The 21,697-nt window shown below is 52.3% G+C and overlaps 7 protein-coding genes across 7 annotated transcripts; 3 read left to right on the forward strand and 4 right to left on the reverse strand.

Moving 5' to 3' along the window:
- Positions 1-652: 652 nt before the first annotated feature.
- PV08_05974 (uncharacterized protein) lies at positions 653-2,168 on the forward strand (the record flags this gene model as incomplete). The annotated part of the gene is made up of 2 exons (XM_016380313.1): positions 653-1,214; positions 1,270-2,168. 2 exons carry the CDS (start codon positions 653-655, stop codon positions 2,166-2,168), a joined length of 1,461 nt encoding a protein of 486 aa, XP_016236140.1.
- A 464-nt stretch (positions 2,169-2,632) lies between these two features.
- PV08_05975 (uncharacterized protein) lies at positions 2,633-4,195 on the reverse strand (the record flags this gene model as incomplete). Its single annotated transcript, XM_016380314.1, has 1 exon — positions 2,633-4,195. One exon carries the CDS (start codon positions 4,193-4,195, stop codon positions 2,633-2,635), a length of 1,563 nt encoding a protein of 520 aa, XP_016236141.1.
- Positions 4,196-6,034: 1,839 nt separating this feature from the next.
- PV08_05976 (uncharacterized protein) lies at positions 6,035-7,199 on the forward strand (the record flags this gene model as incomplete). Its single annotated transcript, XM_016380315.1, has 2 exons — positions 6,035-6,071; positions 6,151-7,199. 2 exons carry the CDS (start codon positions 6,035-6,037, stop codon positions 7,197-7,199), a joined length of 1,086 nt encoding a protein of 361 aa, XP_016236142.1.
- Positions 7,200-9,043: 1,844 nt separating this feature from the next.
- On the reverse strand, positions 9,044-11,656 carry PV08_05977 (uncharacterized protein; the record flags this gene model as incomplete). Its single annotated transcript, XM_016380316.1, has 3 exons — positions 9,044-11,179; positions 11,242-11,387; positions 11,461-11,656. The coding sequence occupies 3 exons, from the start codon at positions 11,654-11,656 to the stop codon at positions 9,044-9,046; spliced, it is 2,478 nt and encodes an 825-aa protein (XP_016236143.1).
- Positions 11,657-12,989: 1,333 nt separating this feature from the next.
- PV08_05978 (nuclear distribution protein PAC1) lies at positions 12,990-14,411 on the reverse strand (the record flags this gene model as incomplete). The annotated part of the gene is made up of 2 exons (XM_016380317.1): positions 12,990-14,325; positions 14,374-14,411. 2 exons carry the CDS (start codon positions 14,409-14,411, stop codon positions 12,990-12,992), a joined length of 1,374 nt encoding a protein of 457 aa, XP_016236144.1.
- An 815-nt stretch (positions 14,412-15,226) lies between these two features.
- Positions 15,227-18,037, forward strand: PV08_05979 (uncharacterized protein; the record flags this gene model as incomplete). Its single annotated transcript, XM_016380318.1, has 2 exons — positions 15,227-17,959; positions 18,011-18,037. The coding sequence occupies 2 exons, from the start codon at positions 15,227-15,229 to the stop codon at positions 18,035-18,037; spliced, it is 2,760 nt and encodes a 919-aa protein (XP_016236145.1).
- A 1,996-nt stretch (positions 18,038-20,033) lies between these two features.
- On the reverse strand, positions 20,034-21,153 carry PV08_05980 (60S ribosomal protein L8-B; the record flags this gene model as incomplete). Its single annotated transcript, XM_016380319.1, has 5 exons — positions 20,034-20,432; positions 20,496-20,724; positions 20,797-20,879; positions 20,938-21,012; positions 21,124-21,153. The coding sequence occupies 5 exons, from the start codon at positions 21,151-21,153 to the stop codon at positions 20,034-20,036; spliced, it is 816 nt and encodes a 271-aa protein (XP_016236146.1).
- Between the last annotated feature and the right edge of the window lie 544 nt (positions 21,154-21,697).

Consider the following 21,697-nt stretch of genomic DNA (forward strand, 5'->3'; position numbering starts at 1 on the left):
TGAACCTCGGCAAAATGCTGTGTAACAGGTACTTCAGGTGTCAGTACAAACCAAGTACCTAGCCAGGTACCTGGTACTTGGGCGCTTTGTGCCTGGAAGTTACCGACAATTACCGCTGAGTGTGTGTGAATGGAGGCTTAATACACAGACGAGACGATGTTCTGACATTCCACTGGTGAAAGAGACACGATTTTTAGAATCAGGTACCTACAGTGTATCTAGATTTCCTCCAGCTCATCTCTTCCTCCCTATCGATAAAGACCTTCACCTTCCTCTCCTCTCCCTACGACTCTCACCACCAATTAATTAATCCTAGCGTTCTCCCACTGACTAACAAGGCTCCTCTTCGTCCAATTCGTGTTTCAAGCTTCACCAACACACCAACACACAACGCGCTGGTCTTGTCACATTCACAGCGCAGCGTCTCACCATAGTAGTGTACCGTCGCTGTCGTTGTCAATCTCGGTTCTTCTTCGTTGTCAGTATCGTCACGCCTGCTGTTGAAATCCTCCTTTGCTTGATTGGCCTGTTCGCTGCCTGCTCTCTTCTGTTTGGCGCCTTGCGCTCACTCTCAAACGCTTGTTCATCTTTTGCATTGTCTGCACTCCCTTTGCTTTCCTTCCACATATCCCATGATAGTCGCGTCTGAATCATGGCCGCTCTTCCTACCCACCACGATTTGCTGGAACGCCTAGAAGACTATCGCACTTTCGATGAATCTAGACAGAATGAAGTCGCTCATTTGATCCAAACATGTCTACGCCTCAATTCCGAAACACTCGTCCTACAGAGTGATCTCGATGACGAGAGAGCCACACGTCGCGGCTGGAAGAAGCGAGCCGAAGAGGCTGAAGCTGCCATTCAACGCAAGTTTGTCGTCGTCCTCGTCGATGGCGACGGCTATCAATTCCGAAAGTGCTTTTACGATGCTCTTTCGGCTTCAGGCGGCTCCAAGGCGGCCAACGAATTATGGATGCGAGTGGTCGATAATCTCAAGGCTGCTCCGACCTCATCAGGCATAACGTCTGATTGTGATGTGCTCGTCAGTGTCTATGCCAACAAAATCGGCCTCGCAAAAATTCTAGTAGCCTGTGAATACATCAATCACATTTCGCAGATTGATCAATTCTTTTCGTCCTTTACCCAGAGTCGCAGTCTGTTTCAATTTATCGACTGTGGCCATGGCAAGGAGAGAGTCGATAGCAAATTACGAGGTAAACTTCCGTGAGAGGCCTGGTGTTTGTGCAATAAGGACTGACCCAGGCGCAGATACCCTCCGGTTCTACGCCAATAACGCACAATGTCAACACATATTTTTGGCATGTTCTCACGATAATGGATACATCGCCGAGCTCGACAAGTATCGTCACGATATCGTTGTGATGCCGAAAGTCATATTGGTTCACGCTGCCCAGACTCCTTCTGCTGTCAAGGCATACAGCGGCCTTCCGTTCAAGCACACCAGGTTTGATAGTGTTTTTGAAGATACAGTCTTAGAGGCGCCGGCGAGAGTAGAAGTACCATATTTCGTACCCGCTCCCGACCCGCCTTCTCACGACCCTCGGCTGCCCGAACAGAGTAATCTTGACCTGACGCCCACCGTGAGTCGTTCGAGTTACTCGTCCTCCAACCCGACTGCTCCTCAAGGATCGACGCCTCTGGCGCCACTGCCCCCGAATTCAAAGCCTTCAACTCAGGTCAGCTCGCCGTCGTCTGTCTCTGACATGAGCAAGACTAAACCCAACGGGACGGCCGTAAACGGGACCGGAGAGAGTAAAAATGGAATCCCGGTCAATCGGTTCGGCCAGAGGATCGATCTGAAGATCCGCCCTCCAACGCCTGCCGACTTGGATAAATTTGATAATCGCATCAGTCACCGCAAACTATGTAACGAACACCATCTTCGGGACAATTGCGAATCGTACAGCTGCAGATACAACCACGACCCGATCGATGCTACCATGAAGAACACGCTTCGGTACAAAGCCAGAAGCATCCCGTGCTCTTCCGGGGCGAAATGCCGCCGGTTGAATTGTTTTTATGGCCACCAGTGTCCGTGGGGGAACAATAACTGTGGTAACCCCAAATGTGCATTTATCAAGGCCGGTTTACATGACATTAAGGACTTGGAAATCGCGAGGTGCGTCGCAGCCCAGCCACTGGATTGAAAATCACGTCAGAGGGGGGGGTTGGCGAATAGTGTGATAATGATGGCCTGAAACCCAGACGGCAACGGCAAACGGTGGGTGGATTGAGGGTCATCAACAGCAGTAAGGTGATGAGCACGGTTCTGAACAGCGAAGGTGCCATTAACCAGCCACAGTTAGAAATTCATTTGTCTCGTTGAAATTGTCAGAGTCATGTCGGTTTTGACCACAACACTCGAGAGTGACCACTCAGGTGTTTGCACCGAATGCGAGCAGCGTTTATTCGAAGGGGTTTCTCGGGCTTGGGCTTGCATGAGACCCGCATGCCGGTGCATCCCTAACTAGTTCACAAGCACGCCCCTAGAGTAGGGACCTGGAGGGAGGGAAGTAGGTAGATGCCGAGGGTGAGTCTCGAGACCCAGACAAAAGTGAGAAAGAAGAAGGACAGAGAAACAGAAAGAGAAAATCTCAATTTATATTTCTCCCTAAGCAGCTGTAGGAATCTTGACTCTGAACACCAACACTTGGTTATCAAGGTCGTACCCGCTCTCATCTGCGTACGGAAGCTTACCACCGTCCATAAAGCCATTCTGAGTGATGAAGTCATTGTCACTGAGACTGAACAGGAAATACTCCCCGTCGGCCTTGGCACCGTCGGGCTTGTTGCAGTCCTCGGGCCCGGACGGATTGACGGGGACCAGGGCGATGCTTTCCCACTTCTCGTTCAAGAGGCCCGCGTCCTGGTCACCGCCATTGTGCAGTCCGAAGCGGTTCAGCTGACCGTTGACGTTGAAGTCGAGCCACGAGCAATAGGTCGCGGGGACGATGGCGGGGTCGAGGGTGCCCGAGGAGTTTGAGGCGACGGCGCAACTCGCGCAGTCGAAGCGGTTGGCGACGTTGGTGGCGTTGGAGATGTCAAAGACGTCGACGTGGCGGTACACCGAGGAGCTGGAGTCCTGGCCGTGTCCTGCGCCCGAGTCGCGTGCGAGAACGAGGAACTGCGTCGGGCTGATGAAGTGGACTTCGGACTGCGCGGCGACTTTTGTGTTGTTGGAGAAACGAGGCAGCGGGACGACGTACTCGGCCTTGAGCACCGGGCTGGTGGCGGTGGAGATGTCGTACTGCAGGAACCGTGTGTTGCGGCGGTTCGCCTTTTTCAGACCGCCGTCTTGGTCCAGCGCGGACTGCATGAGCGCGTACAGCGTCTTGCCGTCGGGGGAGACCGTGAGACCCTCGAGACCTTGGTTGTTCTGGCGGCCCGTTGGGTTCTCTGCCGGGATGGTGAGGATGTCTTGGTTGTAGCGAGGAGGGCTGTCGGCGGAGAATGAGTCGGTGCCGTTGCGTCGTGGGATCAGCGCCTCTGGCGGCCGGATGGCGGAAATCATCTGCCCTGCCGCGCTGAAGTGGTAGATGTACGGGCCGTACTCGTCGGAAATCCAGAACGAGCCGTCGCCGGCGAGGACGAGGCCTTCCGAGTCTAGCGACACGCGCCGCCCGCCCGTGCCGTTGAGACCGAAGCCGTCGCCTACGTATGTGGCTGACGGGAGGTCTGGAGTGCCGGGGAATGACAAGTATGGGCCATGAACGTCGGCGTCCAGTCCTGTCAAAGGTTGGCCAAAGGGGTCGGTGAAGCGGATGGTGTCGAGGTAGTCCAGATTCAAGTTGGGAGGACTGGGATTCTGCGCTGTCGCTCTGTAGTTGGGACGAAAGGTGATGTGGAATTTGTGCACCCTGGGCTGGAAGTTGAGCGTGCCTTCAGTGTTCCAGCCGCGATCGGGAAGAGCCCAGAGAATGCCCGAGTACACACCGTCCTTGTCCACGGTCCAGGAGTTCCGGTCGATGGCTGCACTGCTTCCAATGCCTCCGGCTGTGTCACCGAATTTGTCGCGCGCGTCAGACGGTGTGAATCCGTATCCTGCCAGCTGCTGGTAGACGTAGGTCTGCCCGTTGCATGTTGTCGTGTTGACGGCTGTGCCGGCGGGAGGTGCCGGCGATGCAAAGGCAAACCGGGCAGCGAGTATAGAGAGAAGGACAGCCTTTAACGTCATGGCGAGCAGTGAAGGTGCTGGGACAGCCTGAGTATGACTATTGGAGAGGCTTTGACAGGGGGATGTGCCGGTATTCGCGTTGATATTCGAAGAGTGAAGACGCGATTGGATGTCGGGGTGGTGCCATATGCTATCCTTTTATATCTACCGCATATGGCCCATGGATATATACACCGTGACACACGTAATCTGCATCTCTGGCCTTGTCGTGGATATTGCTGGTGGAGATGAGGACCTCATCTTGGGAGCAGCCAACACGTGTTCGGCGCATCGTACGTGATTCGCGCTCTGAACGCTCGCTTCGCCATGGCGACCCGCTGGAGTCTCTTCTACTCCGCTGCCGGAGAGGCTGGAAGGGAAATCGAGGACGAAGGGCCTTGGGGAAGAGCAACGAAGAACTTGAGAGAAAAAGAAAGCAACGAGGTGTCAAGGTGTCTCTGCCTCAGCGAGGAGGAAGTCGAACTATGCCCCTTTCGGACGGAGACTTCCCCAGCTGCTGAGGCGGGCCGACGTCCAGCCTGCACATTCTCGGCTCACCAAGCTACTATATCTGCTGTTCCGGTAACATTAGATTGATTATAGGACTCTCTACAACTTACCAAAGGACCTACTGGTTTGATGGATCTGTCGTGGATTCTTCGGCGGGTTTTGGACTGCCCTCCTGATGTGAGGCCTGCGATGACAGAATACCACGACAACATGTACCCTCTATCGAGCATATCCGCTTATGTAAACGACGTGGTACAGATGAGAAAATCAGCCTTGGTTGAAGTCTGGTTCCAGTGGGTTACAGCAGTAACCCAAATTTCGAAACCTTCTGGGTCAATTTTGGCTTGTCAACAAAATCTAGGGTAAGACAACACTCAAGCTCATCGCGTTGACAATCCCCGGTTCGGTTGTCAAGGTTCCATCATAAAATTTCTCATCTTTCATGCGTTGACTCAGAAGTGGTCGTACCAAGGGTTGTGCCGTCCGCTTTGACTTTTTGGCTTTGCGCTTCTTTGAAAATCATCTTGATTGTTTCTGGTTTCCTCTACCGACACATCCCCAAAGTTCTTGGGGATTTCTGGTCTGTTGGGGTGAGAATTTTGATTAAAATCGAGCCCCGGTACTTGATTTACTCTTACCGAGCAAGCTCTTCTTGCTTCGGCAGGCCTGACATGACCTTGCGGACGAGGCTGCGCGGCATCATGAGGGTTAGGTTATCTCGTACTCCGTATCCCGTATCCAGTCTCCAGCCCAAAGTCAGACTTTGCGAGGCGCAAGGTTGCTGCCATGCACTCGTTCATCACCGCCAAAACGACCGCTTGGTACGTATCGATTTACCACAATGATTCCCCTTGACGAGGTTAGCCGAGGCCACAGACTGGAACGCAGAATGGTTTACCTACCAGATTTTTACCTGGAATTTTGCACGCTACTCCACCAAGAGACGTGGATATTAGGTGAATCCTGGTCTGAGATCAATCGTCCCTATATGCTGACTACAGCGAGGGTTCAGTGGAGTTTACCTTGCCATGATTTCCTCGGGTTGAACATTTTTTGGGGGGATACCTGATCGCACCACCAGGCACGAGCCTCTCAAATCCCCAGAGCATACAGCAAAGATGAAAAGAAAACGAAAAATCATAATCTGTTGGGGGAAATGCTGGATTGCCACATGTTCCAGAGGGTGCGAGATATGTTGATTTCAATGCATATAAACATCGTCTGTGGTCATGTATTGTTGTTCCTCTATCGAGTCGCTCATCTGCTACAGTTTTATAAACATATCCTATCTCGAAACATCCTTTCAAAGTCCCAATGGCTAAAGCATCCTGCAAGATATGGCGTGCCATCATGGCTACGCTCGTCGTATTTGGTTCATCGTGTCTCGGTTCGTCCTTTTCTCAAAGTCCTTGCTCTACGAGCCTCGATGAATGTTGAATCACTGACAACCCGTGCAACATGCACAGCCGTCCCTGTTCCTGAGGACGTAACTACGGTGGAGGTTCCAGGTCCAGCCACTCAGTCGGTTCCTGGTATTCCTCATCCCCCACTTCCTACCGTGTTGGTCCATTCTACAAAGTCATTCGGAAGTTTCGCGCTATCAAAGACATCGACCGCGGCATCGACTCCGGGGCCAGTAGGAAAGAGGACGTGGGACGATCACCCTTATGGACCTCCACATGGTCATCATTATTTCCATCACGGTCCTCATCACTCTCCCGCTGGGCCGGAGCCGGTTACTGCAGCCCCGTCTCCCTCTTCTTCTCCATCTTGGGCGAGTACCTTGCCGTCTAGAACTTCTTCTGGAAGTGCTCACGGAGCCAAGTCTACGTCAAACGGAAATAACAACGGCAACGGCAACGGCAACGGCAACGGCAACTGGAATAGCGGCGACGACAGTGGTAACAAAAATGGTAAAGGCAAAGGCAATGGGAATGGGAATGGGAACGGCAACGGCTCTCCACAGGGTACTGCCTATGTCAAGAACGCGTGCCCCTTCACCGTCATGAGCAACATTGTCCACGGGGCCAGCGCAGAGTCGCACGAGGCTCCCGAGGAAATATACTCCTCGATCGCGCCCGGGCAAACGCTCTCCCACCCCTTCTCGCACGACCCGAACACGGGCGTCAGCTGGAAAATCTGGCGGACCGACGTCTCCAACCAGGCGCCCGTCCAGTTTGAATACACGTGGATCCCGGACGCCAAACGCACGTGGTGGGATCTCAGCATGATCGACGCCGGGCGTGTCGATTGGCTCGAATCCAAAAACGCCGGCAAGGCCATTGTCGGCGATCAAGATGGCTACGGGGCGTACGTGGGCCGGGTGGGCGTGAAGCACGCCTTTGTCAACGAGGGCATGTCGCTGGTCCCCAGCGCGCAACAGGGGATATGTGAGGCGGTGGTGTGCCGGCCCGGAGAGCAGTTTTGTAAGACGGCATATAACGTCTGGAACGACTGGGGTCAACAGAGGGATTGCCATGAGAGCGTGGATTTGACCTTGACACTGTGTGAGTGAACGAGAACGAGGCTTTCAATGTTGACGATGGAGACGTTCTCACTTCTTGGGAATGGTGAGAGGGAGAGGCAGAGAAAAGCGGACGGTGGAGCTACTAAGTTAGAGCGCCTTGACGGCGGTGGGCGGCGGCGATGACGATGACGATGTGGACGTCGTTGTAATAGAAATAGTAATAGTAATAGTAATGGTAATAAGAGTAGATGTGGATGTGGGTTGTAACGGATGGCCGGGTGTGTGGACCATAGTGTATGGTGTATGGCGCATCACCGTCCAACCCACATTCATGAGAGGTTTTGTACTCTTGTGTGTGTGTGGGTTTGTGTTTGGCCCCGGAAGAATGATATCATGAGTTGTTTCACGTCTCTCGGAGATACCTAGTAGTCATATACTCGAGGGACAATGAACGAATACCATTTACGATAGGTTCAGGATATCAGTTTCAAGTGGCACATCTAGAGTCCCGCCGTGAAGAAATGGCCAGTTCACATTGTCGAAGAGTCGCACTTAAAAAAAGCATTCCCACAGGCTGCAACCTATAACCTACAAACAACCAAATCACAGTCAAGGAACTGCTCTTTTTTACTTCTTGTATTTTGACAAGATGTATCGTGGGTTGATCGTTCACTCGGCCAAACCACCTCATCCTGTCAAACTCTGCGAGGGTGGAAAATGGTTCCTCGCTCTCTACAGAGGGGTTCAAGGGGGGCTCTAGGCCATGTAGACGTCTAGATACCGTAGCTGTGGGAGGCCGGGGAGTCCAGGGAGGCCGAGGAACGATCCTCAGGGGGTTGGGTAGGTTACCCCAGATTCTGACAGATAAAGGGGTATTATGATCGCCCTTCAGCCTCGTCGTACGGCCATCGGCAAGGGCCGAAAGTTTCTTTGAAGGAAGGCCTGCCGACTGGTTTCAGTCGAGTCGATGCAAAGAAGTACCGAGCGACGGCCAGCAACCCCTTGGTCTTTCTTAGTGCAGAGACATCCTATCGCAACCAACCTGTGTACATGCAGGCACGTGACTGTGGACAACTGCACTGGACACTCGTGTTCTGTAATGGTGATGGCAATTCCCAGGATCTTCGGCCGCATGAGCACGTCAATTAGCTGTCGCGGCTGTTTTGATGCACGCCCTGATTCTTGTTGCTTCGTCCTTCTCTTCCGGTTGATGTGTGTGCTGCCAAGGGTATCCACATCTTCATTCATCCCGAAGTCATAGGCAGGTATGCTCATGACCGTGAGATTGAAGCAGGGAGAAGGGGGGGGGGGGGCAGGTTGACTCGGGGGTGTTTCTTCGTGTTGTGCTGTGTATGCTAACTAAAGACGGTCTTGCGCGGTCAAGTTGTTGGAAAGGTTCTATGGGGACTGCGACACTGGAGAACAGGCAGCGAGAATAACAGGCGGGTGAGGAGTATTGCACGATAAGGAGGAGCAGGTGGGGGCGAAGGAAGAAGACTGCATAGGAATGGAGAAGAAGATACCAAGAGGGATGTCTACAGGAGGATGTGTGACGAGGGAGTCAGGGGCCATGCGAGGTGATCAGAGTAGTCTTCAAAACACCACATCTGACGTACGCAAGCGAAACCCATAGCAGAACCGAACCATACATTGAAGACTCAGCCCAATCAATCCGCAGGTCTTCGTTCAAGTACAAGGCGTTGTGCGAATCTATTCTCCCTTTTACGCTATGCTCCTCAAGATAATACTGCGCTCCAAGTTGACAGTCCAGCTACCGGAGTCGACGAATAGACAATCTCAAGGTCAATCATCAAGACTTAATCTGCAATGCATCTCAGACAAGCTCTAGCTTCCTATCCAGCCAGAGTAGAACTGAAGTTTCGAGCGCACCTCTATCGTCGCAAAAACTCTTCAACCTCAAACCCGACCCTACGCTTCGCCTTTTCCCAATTCTCCATCTCTTTGGCCTGATATGCTGCACTGGCTGGGCCCGACACTGAATTCGACGAGCTAGATACCCCTTTTGCGACCTGATTCTCTCCTTGACTCTCTGCTCCTGCCCCGTTGTCTTCTCCAACGGCCACAGATGCGCTCGTTTGGGTGGACATGCCAATGATGGCAGTCTTGACAATAACGGCACGGCAGTCATTCAGTCTGATCTCTACGCCCGAGTGTCCCACCGAGCTTGAATATCTCTCTCGTCCGCCCATGGGAGTATTGACGATGCCCCCGACCGATGCCCGACCGGGTTCCACCGCGTCGCCTTCATCCTCGACACCCTTGACCACGATTGTGATGTCTGGACCGATACTTCCGCGCCAGAGAGTGGCGAACCACTGCCAGTGTGCTGGTGGTGAGAAGCCATCGCTAATGGGCATGGAAATCGACGAGGCATCAACAGTGGTGAGTTGGAAATGTGGAACGAGAGCGACGGGGATAGCGTTGCTGCTGAGACGTGAGAAAGGTACTCTGTCCGGATCAGACACAATAGACCGTGGTTGGGGAGTCCGCGGCGGTGGGATTCTGGACGACGGCTTTGTAGTAGTGGGTGGCGTTGTTGGAGGCGGAGGGATGCGAGTAGAGTTAGATGGTCGAGAAACTGTAGTTAGCGCTGGTCGGACACTACCATCACCCATGCCTGATGTGCTCTGGCTTCGGCCTTTGCCTGCGGGCGACTGAATTGGAAGTTCAGCAGATTTGTCTATCGTCTTGGGGCTGAATACAGCCGAATTGGACGCCGTATTGCCCTTGCCATCAAAATTCGTAACCACCTTCTCTAGTGTTTTGCGCTCATGCCCAGTGTCTGTGGGATGATGAAGATGCTCTTGCAAGGCCTCATGAGATTGGGAGGACAATCTGGGCACAGAATAACGAGTCATATCAGCATCTCCTGGTCTTGTACTGATGTAATCAACCATCTCCTTGCTGATTTGGTGCCATTCACTGAGCATGCTCAAGTAGAGCTCAGTGGTCATTGCTCGAGTTAGTAGTGTATTAGACCCAGCCCTCTCGGTATGGAATGGCGTTGGTCCACCAAATATTCTGACGGCAAATTTCCCTTCCTTCTCAAGTTGTTCCGCAAGCGAATTCATCATACTGTGGACAGTTGCGGTATCCATGCCTTCGATTGCTATGATGGCTCCACGTACTTCAGGTTTCGGAGAGAGAGGACCAGGAGGAGGTAATGGAGCAGATATCTGAGAAAGGACCTTGATTTTGTTGAGGACTGGAATTGACATGATCATTGCTTCAACCCCTGAGCCCTGTGATTGGACCGACGGCGATTTTATCGGCGTTTGGGATACCATTGTTTCAATAGGAGGTAAAGCAATAGTTGATCTTGCTCGGTGATGTGAATGAGGTGGCCGAACGGGCTGAAGTTGTGGGGGATGTGGATATACTGCTCGCGGAGGTGAGACGATGGCGGGTTTGGCGACTTGCTGAACGTGCTGGACTGGTACCTGTGATGCGTGTACCTGTACAACCTCAGGACGGCTGTATCCGCTGTGGTGGACTGGGGATTGCGCATATACATATGGTGTTTCGTGGTATTGTTCTCGACCAGTGATATAGACGCCATTGCTATTGAAGCGTCTTCTCTTTGCATCCTGTGTATCAGACGAAGGGGGAGTCGGGAGTGGCTGGGCCGATGGCAATGCGTAGACCAATCGAGGGTCGACTCGCTGGTAGGGATATGCTTCGATAAATGCTTTCTGCTGGCCTTGGGGCTGAGGTGACGCTGGTTGCATCCGTTGAGGATGAGGAGGAGGAGGAGGATTACTGACAATGTAGCTGCGTTTGGCAGGAACTTGCATCGCCATGGCTTGCGATTCGGCAGAAGTAGAAGGATTATGTATCGGACTCGGATTGTTGTAGTAGCTCATGGGTTTCCCACCGCACTTGCGGCATGGATCTTGCGGCTCAGTGGCAGAAGGACCAGATATCGAGGGTTGATTGCTGACTTTGCCGTTCCGACGAGGCTGATAACGATATCCAGGATACTGTTGCTGATGGCGGGCTTTCTCTTCCTAATGAGAACCACGTCAGTGACAAAAGGCTTTGTTCAAGAACATAGTTGTCTTTGGCTCACTTCCGCAAGCATATTCCATTCCTCTTTGGCCTCTGATGACAGCCTCCTCCATTGTTCACCGATGATCTTTGACACGTCCGGAATTTGAAGCCCTGGATTTTGTGCCATGATACTGGACTGCCGATGCTGACGGAACAACATGAACGCTGTTACCCCGTCAGTCAACCATTAAATCCAGATTCTATACGACAGAGGCGGCTTGGGTTGGAACATGCTCACAGTTTCGTGGTCTTGGGATCTTCGGCTCAGAAGGACATAAGCATAGATGTTCTCTGGCACTAGGTCCGATGGATGTTACCTCAGATTGAGGTCTGTCCCCTGACATTTCCACAGAGCCAGCACGTTTGGAGGGGGAGGTAGAGCTAGAGCTGGCATTTGAACCGGATGTGCGCTCTCCCACTTTGGTTCCGTGCATGGGGCGAGGCACCTCTGAGATCGAAAGTGTACTTCTTCGGGAAGTGCCTTCTCCTCCATCATTATTAGCAGGGCGATCGTGAAATATATGATGGTGCGATAGCAATGAGGCGCGGTGCAACGGAGGATTGTGCTCGTTAAGGGGCTTCGGGAGACGACGATACCAGGCTGGGGCAGGAGGTCCGCTGGTAATGGAAGTCATAGCGCCGTGCAAGGAATCCTTCGATCATAACCATCCAGATTCCTGAAGTGTTCGAGCCAACGAATGAGGTAGAGTAGAAGGCCCAGTCTTTGTAGGGGGAGCACCAGACTCGCCATCTTCAGTTTACCTCCCATGAAGTTCCCTTATCTCCCAAGTTTGACTTCCTTGTTGCAGATTGAGCCATGACGAACATTCAGAGGCGAGGCTGGAGCAGGTTACGTAGAGTTCCTTTGTTCTCTGCTGGGCCTGAGGCGGGAAAATGCGGCCTTAATCACCGTGCACCCGAAACAATATCAGCAGGAATGCAGTGTGGACAAAGAATGAGCCTCTTCCAAGTATGACGAGGTGGAGCAGAGTTCATGAAACTGCGAACGGCCGGGTCTTGAACGTGCCATCGTCGAACCATAAGTCTTGAGAATGATTGCTTCAAGGTCGGTCGGGCTTGGAATTGGTTGAGATCACTGCGGTTCAAAGTCCCCATTTCAGACGCGACTGACAGACACGCAAAGAATATGATGGTTCCCAGTGGCAGAGGTGGTCAAATCGTCTCAGGTTCTGAACGTGCTTCTGACTCTGTGATTTCGTTGCCAGGGAACGAGGTCGAGAGAATGTGTTGCCACTTTCGCGGAGGGGCTTTCACTGAACCCGCAGAAAAGGCTGCAGGAAGCTCTTCGCATACTTCTTTCGATGAGGTACTTTGGGGCCCCCAGAAGATGAGTATTGACAGGTATTGTTGTGGTGGTTTTCTAACCATTACCTTGCCGACGGGAAGGGTTGTTTGGCTGAACCACATCTCGGCCTTACGATTGCCAGTGAGACCTGTTTCATCCGGCATCGTTGCCCTGCCATTCTACAACGTGCGGCGGAGCTTAAGCTTAACAAGGACTTCCTGTAGGAAAAAAGCAAAGCCATCCAGATGAAGGCTGGGAGAAATCTGAAGAGTAACTGCTGAGACGGAGGTAGAAATCGGAACTCAGGCTGACCAAGAACATCGGCAGACGGTCCGGGACTCATAGAATCATAATTCATACTCATACACTCGTGCACCTCCATCCCTTTTGTTCTGCAATGATCCAACAGTCCGAGGATGGCACAGGGTCGAGGAGATGGACTGTCTTTACAGAAGACTTTTCTAGCCAGCAAAGACACGAACATTCAAGTCTACGCTGGCGGTTGCAATAACACAACGGATTTTTCCTCCTCCGACACCATCCTCCTTCTTTGTGATCGTCAACGCGCCGTTGCTGTCTCCGTTCGTCACAGGCTGTCCTGGAACATCTGGAGCCCATCTGATGCTGCTGATGAAGTGTTGATGTGCCTCGTCCACCACCTTCACGCATTTACACTCCTGTGACAGATCCCAACAACGAATGGTCTTGTCATCCGAGATTGAAATCAAGTACCGTCCACCAGGATGAAAGACAAGTCCTCGCACCCAGTTGTCATGGCCTACAAGAGTCTTGTGGCATGTACCCCTGTTGTCCCAGATTTTTATGATCTTGTCTCGGCCTCCAGTTGCCAGAAATTCTCCACTGCTGCTCACAGGAGGAGGCTTTTTGTAGCCAGCGATGCCACTCAGATGCACATACGAGGTACTCGGAGCAAATGCCACGCACTCTACCACGTGCTCATGCCCAAGAAAGGTGATCTTCACCTCGCCCGAGCTCGCATCCCAAAGTCGTGGTATTTGGTCATTGCCTGCACTAAGTAAAAACCTGCCATCGATCGAAGGCGTCACTGCCCTGACCCAGTCCGTGTGTCCTTTTAACGTCCTTAAGCAGTAACCGGTCGTTACGTCCCATATTCGGAGAGTCTTGTCTCTCGACGCAGACACCAAGGTGTTACCAGAGAGAGGTGCGCCCGCGGCGCCCGAAGGGATAAAGCGGATACAGGAGATCGAATGATCATGTCCAGGTAAGGTCCGAATGTTCTTATACTCATCACTGGGGTCCCAAAGTCTGATTGTTAGGTCGCTGCTACAACTTGCAAGCAGTGTTCCCCCTCTAGGACCGCCAAAGTCAACATCTAAGACTGCTTTAGTGTGGCCTTTAAGCGTCCGCTCCAGCTCTCCTAATTCCCAGTCCCAGATCTTGATTGTCGAGTCTTCCGAGGCAGAAGCCAGCGACGAGAAGACAGGGTGGAACGCAACGGAAGTGACCGGTAATCGATGTCCTTGCAGGATGTGTCTCGCAGGACTCCGAGGCAACCAGGTCATTGGGTCGACCTTGCGGTTGGATGAAAGAGGAGTCGCGGTATCAATCTCTTGCTGGAGAGCGGCATTCCTTGCCTCTAGGTCCATGATCTTTTTCTGCAGACGCACCACTGAAGTCCATTTCTTCTCGAGTAGAGTCTCGTACTTTTTTGCAGTAGCATCGTCAAATGACTCTGGTAGGCTGGATTCTCGTCGCAGGGCTACAGCACTGTCGTTCATGCCCACAGAAATGAGGTAGGCGACCATAGATTTGTGCCTGCAAGGGTCAATGGCTAGGTTCATGTATCTGATTCTCATTACTCACAGTTCTTCCGCCTGCCGAGCGGTGAGGAGTTGACTCATCCTCAAAGAATTGGGCTCCGGCCCTCAGACCAGTCCTTAGACGCTCATGCAACGGAACGCTGATGTCGCGCAAGTGGTTCTCAGGGTGTCGCAAGTGCACACACTTGCGGCAGAATAGTGGTCGTATTCTCCACCGGTGGAGGTGCGTGGCCGAGAGGGACAGGGGACGCTGAAGTTGAGTGAAAATCGTGACACAGATACAGAAGTCCGATCTGTCCTCGGTGGTGCTTGAACAAAGCAGAAGTCGATGCTCTGTGAAGTAATTCTCGACCGGATGCTAATAGAAGGAGGGGAGGCCTTCGTGTTGGACTTGTTGCTCGTGGTGCTGGGTGCGCCGTGGTTGTTGTGCAAAAAGCCAATGTTTATCTTCCCGGACACTGACACCAACAACCACCACCTCCTCCTACTCCACCATCCGCTTTCTTGCATGTGAACCACCATAATTTCGGTCCCAACTCGTGTCTGTGACGGTCAAGAAGGTTGTTGTACGCGAGCGAGCGAGTCTTACTGCTTGCCCTCCTTCGACCGCGCCTTGAGAGAACAAAGGTGTCGTGCCGACTGCCTGCGTCGCTGCCTCCCTCGCGCGCAGTGACGGCGCCTACCTCAGATGAACACACAATAACAAAGAGTGAGTTGATCGCTGTTCTGTGAATTGCTTACCGCGCCTTTAGCACCCTGTTGACAGTCCCTGCTGCCCCCTGCCAAAAACGCTCACGTTGCTAATGTTTTCCGACAGTCCTCTCACCCATCCGACTAGAAAGAAATCCTCCTCCGCAAGATTCCTCTCGATCCGCCGAATCTTTTCACCTGGCACCATGGCCGACCAAGAGGAGGACTATTCTAAACTCCCGCTGCCCGACCGGTTCACGCACAAGATATGGAAAGTGCGAAAGGAAGGGTATGAAGCCGCCGCAAAAGCATTCCAGCTCAGCCCCGATGAGTCGGACCCGGCGTTCAGGCCATTCTTACAGGACCCAGGGTTGTGGAAGTCGGCGGCAGGGGACTCAAATGTCGCCGCTCAACAGGAAGGCCTGGCTGCGCTCTGTGCTTTCTTGAAATACGGTGGCCAACAAGCGGCAGTCAAATCACGGAACTACACCCTCCAGTCCATCTACGAAAAAGGCTTATCGTCAACACGGCCGCAAGCAAAAACGAGTGCTCTCGAAGCACTGCTTCTATACATCGAACTCGACAAGTCAGACCCGGTCATTGAGGAACTCCTACCCGCGCTCTCTCACAAGCAGCCGAAAGTCATTGCGGCAACCCTCAATGCCATCACCGCCATTTTCCACAATTATGGCGTCAAAATTATTGAGCCTAAGCCCGTGCTGAAAGCGCTACCTAAAGTGTTTGGGCATGCGGATAAGAATGTTCGAGCAGAGGCTCAGAACCTTACCGTAGAGTTGTACCGGTGGCTGAAAGAAGCCATGAAGGCCATTTTTTGGGGGGAATTGAAACCGGTGCAACAGCAAGATCTCGAAAAACTGTTCGAAAAAGTCAAAGGAGAGCCAGCACCGAAACAAGAGCGCCTAACGAGATCACAACAAGCCGCCCAGGCTTCTGCACCAGCTGCATCCGGTGGTGACTTTGCTGAAGATGATGGTGGGGTTGAAGAAGAAGAGGTCGAAGTTGATGCTTTTGATCTCGCGGAGCCTGTCGATGTACATTCGAAGATACCAGCCAATTTCCATGAGATGATTGGTTCGACTAAGTGGAAAGAACGTAAAGAAGTTCTCGACGCACTTTTCGACAGTCTGAACACTCCGAGGATAAAAGAGGCTCCCTTTGACGAGCTAATACGGGCTCTCGCCAAATGCATGAAAGATGCCAATATTGCTGTCGTCACCGTTGCAGCCAATTGCGTGGAGAGATTAGCGCTGGGCCTGAAGAAAGGGTTTGCGAGATACCGCTCGTCTATCATGTCCCCAATGATGGAAAGATTAAAGGAAAAGAAACAATCAGTCTCAGACGCCCTCGGTGCTGCTCTAGATGCAGTCTTCGCTTCGACCTCCTTGTCAGACTGCCTCGAAGAAATTTTGGGGTTCCTTGCGAACAAGAATCCCAATGTCAAGGCCGAAACCATCAAATTCCTCTCGAGATGTCTGCGGAATACGCGCGATGTACCTTCGAAGGCCGAACAGAAACTGATTGCCGATGCAGCAACCAAATTACTGACGGAATCAAACGAGGGAATTCGATCTGGCGGCGCAGAGATTCTAGGCATCCTGATGAAGATCATTGGAGAGCGCGCCATGACCCCATACCTTGATGGTTTAGATGATATACGGAAAGCCAAGATCAAGGAATTTTTCGATACCGCCGAAGTCAAGGCGAAGGAGAAGCCGAAAGCGGCGCCTGCGCCTCCAAAGTCTGCCCCTGCTGCTGGAAGGAAGCCAGCTCTTGGTGCAAAGAAGCCCGTGGCTAAGAAACCAGCTACGGCGGCCGCTCCACCGGCAGAAGACTCGACACCTCTTCAACCAAAGCCCACCGCCAAAGCACTACCGAAGCCCGGTGGCCTTGCACGTCCTGGTTTAGCACAACCGTCTGGTCTGAAACTTGGAGGTCTCAAAAAGCCTGGAACTGGTTCTTTGCCGAGTGGTGTGGCAAGTCCTAGTAGACGAGTGATATCTCCGCCCATGAGCACAGATGACGAAGATGTTGCCGCCCCCTCCCCCTCCAAGTTTGGCATGGGCCGTGGCGGGCTTGCTGGACGACCGTTGTCAAGACCTGCTGCAGCTCCCTTATCACCTCCATCCGCACCACCAGCTCTGACTGGTCTCTCAGCTATTGAACGTGCAGAGCTAGAAGAATTACGTGCTGAGAAAGAACGTTTGACGGCACTCAATGACAGCCTACGGAGCAGCAACGCCAAGCTGACCGCTGAAATATCAGAACTACAGAATCAAAACGCACAGCTAATAGAAGACCACACACGAGACGTGCTGCAAATCAAAGCAAAGGAGACACAGCTTGTGCGAGCACGAGGCGAGGTTGATGTGCTAAAGGCTGAGGTTGAAAGTGTTCGGAAAGAGAGTGAACGGTACAAGCGTGAAGTGTCCAGATTAGGCCGGGAAAGTATCGGTCGAGAACGAGAAGACCTAATGCGCGGACGAGTGGATGAGGGCCCGAACTTTGGCATCGAAAGTGGTGGCATCTATGAAGATTCGACTGTTCATCGATATCCTGCCAACGGAAATGTGTCAAGACCTACGAGCAGCACTCTACAGCGGACGGGCAGCACGGCGAGCTCGCAGAGTAGTCGAGCCCCGACTAGCAAGCCTCGGCCTCAGAGTGGCTATACGCTCAGTCCGAGTGAGGAGAAAGAGAACGGCGGTCTAGATCCGATGGCGGCTAGAAGAAAGATGAGTCCGCCCGTCAACACCATGGCGAATGGAAGTGGTCGAAGTAGTCCACAACGACCTACTTTTGCGAGTCGGGAGGCCAGTGAGACTGGAAGTATTGGGTCGAGGGAACCTCGTGCAGAAGAGAACTGGAAACGAGCAGCTGAGGTTACGAGCCAACTCAAGGCGAGAATCGAGGCTATGAAGGTTAGTACTTGTGATGATGGCTTCCCGGCGAATACTAATACATGACTACAGGCACGACAAGGTCTGGCTCGACCTTAAGCGTTTGTTTCGAGGCCAAGCTAGATGTCCTAGACATTATGCCTTGGCTTGCACACTTTTCCCCGGGTCATCGAGGCGGTCTATTTGCTTGGGATCTTAGGGCAGCTTCATGACGCTGGGTGTTCCACAACGAAGACGCCAGCATTGCTCGAAACTTGTCACAGCAAACGCTTCTTCCCACATTTGAATCTCGCATGAAGTTTTTCCCCTTCAAGATACCACTTTTTGTTCCATATTGTTTGTCAGTCTTGGGGGCTCTGGAGGTTTGTTTCAACGATAGCGAGAGCGAGAGCGACAGGTCCACCAATGAATAGTCTGGGGGACGCAAGGAAGGTCCAGCCAGGCAGGGTTTTAACTTGAGTCCTGACTGCGTAATGTATATGGTACCCTTGGAAATGATAACGGCGACGAGTATAATATCTGTCTCTGCCCGGAGTATCATAAATGTGTGTCTCTCGCCCACCTGGCCATTCCCTTTGCCCTACCTGACCTGTCACCCTACCCGGGCCACTCGTGGGATCTAAGGACCCTTCAACCTATACAGGATTCTTGTTGCCGATTCCTTCTTCGAGGTAGTGTGTGCGCGTGTGTGTTTTACTTTCCCTACGCCTCGTTGCCCGTCAAAGGTCCTCAATGATGCGTAGTTGCACATGATTGGTCAGACATTCGGGGCGCACAACTTCCAACCTTGAAGCCACAAAGATAATTAATTACACAACCGAGGCTTTGCCTCTCTTTCTACGAGTACGCTCTTGTGCCCTGTGCGTGGGAGTTCATTAACGTTTTGTTCAGTCTCTACCTTCCTATTCAGGCAACCGACTTTCCCCTTTGGTGGTCTGGGAAAGAAAAGGCGCCCTTTTTCCTCGCTCAACATCGCTTCTGAGGACCTACGGCGCGCTTTTTTACCTTTGAGTCCAGCCGTACAGATTCTTTGTTCGTTGTACAGAGGAAGGTGGTTGCAACCGGCTCTGCTGTTTCTTGATGATTTTCGTTGGTGGATGGATGCCTCGGATCCCTCTTTTTGGTGCCTGGTTCGAGTTCGGTACGGTACCCCGGTACCCAGACCTTGGAAATCGATAGCTTATTAATAAGGCCCAAGGTTTATCGAATAGTTGATATCTCCTCGTGTCGTGCCCTTCCTCGCCCTCTCTCCTTCTTTCTTGGGTTTTCATACTCTTTCCTTCCTTTTACAAAGTGTTGGCACATACTGCGGACCAAGTACTACCCGTTGTTACTCTCCCTCCCTTACATGTCGGGACTTGCGGTAGGTAGGTGTAGGTAGTAGGTAGGTACCTAGTGGGTAGGTATCTCGTGTACGTACAAGTACAGCGTAACACATATTCACGTGTGTCAAAGATTTTCCTTTTTGTTTTCTTTTGGTTGCCTCCTCGCTAATTCCCCACCTACCTGGAGACTTTCTTGCAGACGTATAGGTAGAAGCCAGTGAGAGTAAAGACTATCCAGGTCTGTACAACCAGCAGGGTGACATCGACTCAGGGTGTCAACGGTGAGGACGATACTCCGACCCACAGAGGACTACACGGCGACTACAGGGCGACTACAGCTACACGGGTAACTTCGGTAGAGTAAACTTTTGGTGTCATTCATATCATTTTTGTCTTGATAAGAGGCAACGGCATCTTCCCCAAGTCAGACCCGACGGTTGAAGAACCGCCAACCCCTCACCACGAACCGTCCAGAAAGGGTTTTATTCTTCTTTTGCGTCGAGAGTCGTAACATGTGGCGGGGTCGAACTCGCCAGCATGTCCTCACGCCATTTAGTATCTTCAATCACAGGTAGATGATGACCTTCCTGAAACATCATACCTGGCGTCGAGACCTCTTTTCGACATACCCCATCTCGTGGAGTTGCTCATCCACACAAGCTGCGTCTTGTTCGCACTAATTTCTCAGCGGGCAGCTCTCCCACGATCCTGGAAACGTATGGCCCCTATTCTCCATGTCTTTTCAACAGGAAAAGAAAAGGTCAACACGCTTAGATCTTGATGGCACTCTCAATGGCCTTTCTCTTCTTCTCTTGCTTGGCAACAGCCTTGGCTCCCATGATACCACCACCCCAGTGTCGTCGGTGCTCCTCGTACTTCTTGGTGTATCCCTCGTTGACGGTGCCGACAAGCTTGCTAAGCTCGGCCTTGTCTTCACCCTTGACTTCGGTCAAGGCCAAGACGGCGGCGGTCTTCTTGTGAACGACCGTACCGAGACGAGCCTTGCCCTTCACAATGGCATAGGGCACACCCATCTTGCGGCAGAGAGCCGGCAAGAACACGACGAGCTCGATAGGGTCGACGTCGTGGGCGATCAGAACGAGCGACGCCTTCTTGGATTCAATCAGGCCAACGACGTGGTTGAGACCGTACTTGACGGCATATGGTTTCTGCCACAAGACCTCCATGTCAGTACATGTACGGAAGACACAAACAACCCCGAATGCGCATACCTTGGAAACATCCTCCTTCTTCTTGCCCTCTTGGACAGCAGTCGCTTCCTGGTGAAGACGTTCCTTCTTTTGAGCCTTGCTCTCAGGTCGGTACTTGTTCAACAGCTTGAATGTCTGAGCGGCGGTGTTTCGGTCAAGGGTGTTGGAGAATTGTGCGATCGCAGGAGGAACCTTGAGACGCATGTTGAGGATCTTCTTTTGGCGTTGAAGACGGACATATTCTGGCCACCTGTGAACCGAGGCGATTAGTATGGCATTTCTTTTCACCCCTTCCAGGAACAACTCCTTCTGTCTGACTTACTTCACCATGCGCGACAGGTTGCGCTTGGGCTGGATGTCCTGGCCGATACCGAAGTTTCGTGGTCGCTTCTCGAGGAGAGGGTTCTACTCGAAGTTAGCATGATCATGGACGGGTGCGTTCCAGAAAGACAGTCAGACTCACCTTGGCAGCCTTCTTCGTAGAACCGGCCTTCCCCTGAGGGAAGGGCGCGGGCGCAGGCTTCTTTCCTTTGGGAGGCTATCATTGAGAAAAAGAGAGATCATCAGCACATCATGTTCATGTTTCTTAATGATCCGCATCTTTTTGACTCTAAGGAGACGACGAAGAGGGAGACGTGTTGCTACACACGAAAGTGCCCACATCGCCGTCTCCAGCCATGTCTTCACCAACAAGGTTGTTTTGCGCATGCTGAGGGCTCAATCAAGAGTTCAAACACGGACAAGCAAGCCATTGTCGGCGGCATCTCGACGCACGTTCAGAGTACCTTGCTTCGGTAACCTGATGTGCACCGATAACAGAGCGTGTTCGGAATCGTGGCTAGCTTACCATTTTGTTTGGAAGGGGTTTGTCGACGGTGCGGGCGAGGTGAAGCCTTGAGAATGTTGCGAACAATCCAATTCCGCAAATTCAGATCGCAAAATGTCTTTGCGTGTGGAAGACGGAAGACTGGCCTAGTCCAAGACAGGACTGGCGTGGCTTGGCACGAAATTGTGCTGCACGTGATCACCGCCCAGCATTTTTGGCTCCAGCCTCGAATATGAGTTCAATGGGCGGAGGCAGCTGGCCCACTCACTCCTCAGTACAGCAGGCATAACAGCAGATGCCGTAGATTGATGATAGTTCATTAACAAGCTGATAATTCTATTCATGTGTGCGATTCAAAAAGAAAGGGGACAGCATTCAGAAACGAGATCTGCACATC

This window comes from Exophiala spinifera (assembly GCF_000836115.1).
Source record: "Exophiala spinifera strain CBS 89968 unplaced genomic scaffold supercont1.4, whole genome shotgun sequence".
Taxonomy (NCBI): Eukaryota; Fungi; Ascomycota; class Eurotiomycetes; order Chaetothyriales; family Herpotrichiellaceae; genus Exophiala; species Exophiala spinifera.